Source organism: Mercenaria mercenaria, chromosome 14 (genome assembly GCF_021730395.1).
Source record: "Mercenaria mercenaria strain notata chromosome 14, MADL_Memer_1, whole genome shotgun sequence".
NCBI classification, from domain to species: Eukaryota; Metazoa; Mollusca; class Bivalvia; order Venerida; family Veneridae; genus Mercenaria; species Mercenaria mercenaria.
In genome coordinates this window covers 66,344,346-66,349,504 of record NC_069374.1, presented here as the reverse complement: position 1 = coordinate 66,349,504, position 5,159 = coordinate 66,344,346, and the positions used below count along the sequence as shown (strand labels likewise).

General features: G+C 33.3%; 1 protein-coding gene across 1 annotated transcript; it reads left to right on the top strand.

Annotated features, from left to right (window-relative positions):
* The first annotated feature begins 1,337 nt into the window (after positions 1 to 1,337).
* LOC123526986 (beta-1,3-galactosyltransferase 1-like) lies at positions 1,338 to 2,664 on the top strand. Its single transcript, XM_045306241.2, has one exon. The coding sequence runs from the start codon at positions 1,338 to 1,340 to the stop codon at positions 2,298 to 2,300; it is 963 nt and encodes a 320-aa protein (XP_045162176.2). The 3' UTR covers positions 2,301 to 2,664.
* The last annotated feature ends 2,495 nt before the right edge of the window (positions 2,665 to 5,159 follow it).

Sequence of the window (5,159 nt, the reverse complement as noted above, 5' to 3'; positions counted from 1 at the left end):
CTGTTTTGCTTTTTTACAAAATTATGCCCCTTTTTTGACTTAGAAATTTTTGGTTAAGGTTTTGTATGTAAGCTGGTATCTCAGTAACCACTTGTGGGAATGGATTGAAACTTCACACACTTATTTACTGTGATAAACTGACTTACATTGCACAGGTTCCATAACTCTATTTTGCTTTTTCACAAAAGTATGCCCCTTTTTCGACTTAGAATTTTTTGGTTAAGGTTTTGTATGTAAGCTGGTATCTCAGTACTCACTAATGGGAATGGATTGAAACTTCACACACTTGTTTACTGTCATGATCTGACATGCACAAAGCAGGTCCCATAACTTTATTTTGCTTTTTTACAAAATTATGCCCCTTTTTCAACATAGAAATTTTTGGTTAAGTTTTTGTATGTAAGCTGGTATCTCAGTATCCACTAATGGGAAAGGATTGAAACTTCACAAACTTGTTCACTGTCATGATATGACATGCAGTGCAAAGGGTCAATAACTCAACTTTGCATTTTACAAAATTATGCCCCTTTTTCAACTTAGGAGTTTTTGGGTTAAATTCTTATATGTAAGCTGGTATCTCAGTACCCACTACTGGGAATGGATTGAAACTTCATACACTTGTCCACTGTCATGAGCTGATAAGCACTATGCAGGTTCCATAACCCTATTTTACTTTTTTACTAAATTATGCCCCTTTTTCGACTTTCTTATTCATTCAAGCGACAAGGCTGTTAAATAGTCGAGCGTTGCTGTCCTCCGACAGCTCTTGTTTTGTTATTGCAATTCATACGTCAATAGCAGATGTCTATATTTGTAAAGTTATAATGTTGTTTCAGTATTCATTTAAACGATGAAGACAGGTTTTGTGTTTGGAGGGAAAGTCAATAATGTTTAACATAGACTGTAAAACCATTTAATGTCGTGTGCCTTAACGTCTGTTATTTTAGAGAGGTGATGGCGAGAGTAAGGAATTCCTTGGCCCAAATCTTCGAAATGTTTTGAAGTATCGATAAAAATGATATGAATACACTTTGCACTTCAACAGAAGATATGTTTATGTATTTTTATTTTTACGACAGGACAATGAATATTCAGTTTCAGTAATATCATTATAATATTTAATTTAGAAAGAAGAAGATATCACTGCCTCCCCAGCATCGAGAAGAATTAAGTTAATTTTCTTTTGTAATAAAAAACAGTTCTACGAACCAATATGGGTTGTGTTTCTCTTTATAAAGACGATATTGTTCGTTTTATTTCAGTTTTCTATATCCACTGGCAATGCGTTTCCTGTATATTTCCGCAAAGTGAACTACATAACTATATATTACGGTTATATGGTGATGACTGAATCTGACTTACATAGGTTCTTGATTGCTATAGCCATATGTGTGGCGATTTTAATGTACACTATTATGAGAACAAGTATTCTTAATATTTATACACCTTTTCTTGAAGAAAACAAGCCTGTAATTCGAACGGATGACCATAAAGCCTGCCAAAAAGCTCATGTTTGCGATCCAATATCAAATGTCCTGAAGAAAAAAGTAATACCGGACCCTAATATCAGAGAAACTACGTGCAATTGTTGTTTCGAACATAATTTTGATTATTTGATCAATAATCGAAACATTTGCAAAACGTCTGGATCTGATCAGAATATTGACCTATTTATGATGATTTTCACGGAGCATGTTAATTTTGAAAAGAGGCAAACCATTCGACAAACATGGTTGACTATTGCTAATGGTAACACGGCTAACGTGCGGTATGTGTTTTTGTTGGGAAAAGTGAAAGATGAACTACTTACTAAAGATGTTGCTCAAGAGAATATACTTTACCAAGACATTTTGAAGGAGGACTTTGTTGACACGTACGAAAATCAAACTCTTAAAACAATTATGGGATTTAAATGGATTGCAAAATATTGCCGCACAGCTAAATATGTCATGAAAAGCGATGACGATACTTTTATAAATGTTCCGAACCTATTGAAATATATCAAAAAATCTGGCAAGGATCTTCAGAAACAACTGGCGGGGTCATGTAGTAACGATGGACCAATCAGAGAATTAGATTCTAAATGGTATGCATCAGAACAGGACTATAAAGAAAGTTTATACCCGTGGCATTGCTCGGGAAGTGGCTATTTTACAAGTTTTCCAATAATAGAAAAGATATATAAAATATCGCCATATGTACCATTTTTCTGGATTGAAGATATTTACGTTTCCTTATGTTTCAGAAAAGTTGGTGGAACTGTAAGACATGTAGATTGCACCGTAACATACAAAGGCTAGATCCATGTTTGTATAAGGGTGATAAATTATTCACGTCACATGAAGTTACACCTGAAATGATGAGAAAGATTTGGAATGCTAAGTGCAAAACTGCTCCATATAAACATATAAATACAACTGTAGGTACCAGATAGATAGTGTATAGAAGATAGCTGCTACAAAGTTAGAATTATTCAAAACAAGAGCTGTCTGTAAGACGGCACGTTCGACTTTTCTCAGTGCTTGACTCTGAATTAGAGCTTTGCCAGTAGAAAAAAAATCCAAGTTAAAAAGGGACATAACTCTGTCAAAATTCAAATCAGAGTTATGGGAATTGTGTCTCCTGGTGTAGACTTTGATAGTAAATAACTGTTGTGAGTTTAAAGTCAAAAGCATTAATAGTAACAGAGATATTTGACATTATCAAAAACTTAAACCAAAAATTCTAATTTAAAAAGGAGCATAATTCTATCAAAATTCAAATCAGAGTTACGTGAACTGTGTCGCCTGGTGTAGATTTTGATAGTAAATAACTAGTTACAAGTCAAAAGCTTTAATAGTTACAGAGATATATGACTTTATCAAAAATATTAACAAAAAATTCTAAGTTAAAAAGGGGCATAATTCTGTCAAAATTCAAATCAGAGTTATGGGGATTATTTCTCCTGGTGTAGACTTTGATGGTAAACAAGTATTTTAAGTATCAAGTCAATAGCTTTGATAGTAACAGAGATATTTGATTATCAAAAACTTTAACGAAAAATTCTAAGATAAAAAGGCGCATAATTCTGTCAAAATTCAAACAGAGTTATGGGAATTGTTTCTCCTGGTGTAGACTTTGATAATAAATACCTATTTTAATTTCAAGTCAATAGCTTTGATAGTAACAGAGATATTTGACTTTATCAAAAACTTTAACCAACGGCGACGCCGACGCCGACGCTGACACCGGGGCAAGTACAATAGCTCTACTTTTTCTTCGAAAAGTCGAGCAAATAACATGCTTGTCTTGCAGAGTATTAAATGGTGGACAAACGGAGAGGAAAGGCCCCTTCAGGCACGGGCGGGCACAAAAGAAGCTCACTAAAATTCCTGCTAGCAAGAGAAGCGTCCCCATTTGAGCTCCATTTTCAAGTAATGGTGAACATATAGAGTAACTGCAGTGCCAAAACATATAGAAATCAAGAATGCACTAAAGCCTTTTATTAAATATCAGCAATGCTCTATCTGGTTTTAAGTAATTCATGTTGTCTCTGGCAATTCTCCTTATATTCTATTTTCTAAATGTTTGGATAGCCCGAAATTTATTTCTTACTAAAAATTAATAGATTTTGCTTTATGAAATTTGATTTGTATAATTTGGACAAGCCTGTCCGCTTAGCGCAATAGGGAGAGCAAAATCTAAGGATTGCGGGTCGCGGATTTGACCCCCGGGCGAGGGGTATGTTTTCCGCGACGATTTGATAAAAGACATTGTGTCTGAAAACATTCGTCCTCCACGTCTGATACATGTGGGGAAGTTGGCAGTTACTTGCGGAGAACAGGTTTGAACTGGTACAGAATTCAGTAATACTGGTTAGGTTGGCTGCCCGTTGTTAAATAAGTGAAACCTATTACAGAACGGCGTTAGACCCTCCCCATCCCCTAAAAATAAAAACAAAATGACAAATACTTAATTCGGTTTATACCAACAAATAATAAAAAAAAACGATAATTCGGTTTATTTCGTTATTACTTGTCCTTCTCTCTGAAAGTCTTAAGAGGTTTTAAAAAAAGGAAATCGATTGAATTCCTGTATTTTTCTGTTAATGTCGTAGAGTTGACACAAACATACTTTGTTATAGATTATTTTCTCAAGTGTTACAATAATGTCAAAGTGTTTCATTTCAAATTTTATTGTATTGTAAAATGCTATCATCATATATGTTCCAATGTTATATGAATTTTATGACTGCGTTTGTTACATTGATAAATAGGATCTGGAACGTCAAATGCTTGAGAATGTGTTTTTCACATGTTTTCGTGACTTAATATATCGCATTTTGAAGACCTTGTTTAATAAAATGGTGCCTGTCAGTTTCATTTAATTTCATTATTTGAACATGAATCAGACGTATGAAATTTATCTGAAAATCTCCTTATAGTGTAGTAGCCAGATAAATAAAATATATATAAACATCTTTACCGTATTAAAATCATTAATACATATTTTGTTAAAAGCAACACAATAGAGCTAAATTTTACTATTTTAAGTAACACCAACTTTAAACCTATTTACTATCAGTTAAAAGAGATTTCTATATATTTTACAACTTTACGAGGGTACAATTTGTTGTTTTGATTAAGACTGCTTGAAAGTGTGGTCAACGTTTGTACATATCAATACTTAATATAAAAGACAATGTATACACACACGCGTGTGACATTTCATATTCGTTTAATATCAGCAAGTCGTACTTTAAAGAAATTCCCTAACAAAGAGTTCAAACGAAGTCCGAAACAAGATCTCTGTGTTTAGGATATTTTTAAAGAATCTATTGATTTGTTGCATTTCTACGGATCTGACAAGTAATAAAATATACTCGAAAGAATGTAAGATAAGCATCACACCCAGCTGTCAAGCTTTCTGAGTCGTTACATTTTGATTCTATTGAGAACTTTTATATTTTCTTTGTTTAAAGTTTGATGTTTAAACAAGTTTTTTTTTTTTACATTTGAAATGATGTTTCTGTCCATCACAGCACTTTCTTGCTTAGCATTTGAAAATTTTCAAAAATTAAAGTATTTAAAACTGTAGAGGTTTTCGAATTAGTTGTACTTATATCAAATGCTATCTTGGAAAAATCGAGAGTAATGTGCTCCTCGGGCAGTACTGAATAA

Coding starts and splice junctions, on each gene's coding strand:
- LOC123526986 (XM_045306241.2), top strand. CDS start 1,338: ATGGTGATGACTGAATCTGACTTACATAGGTTCTTGATTGCTATAGCC.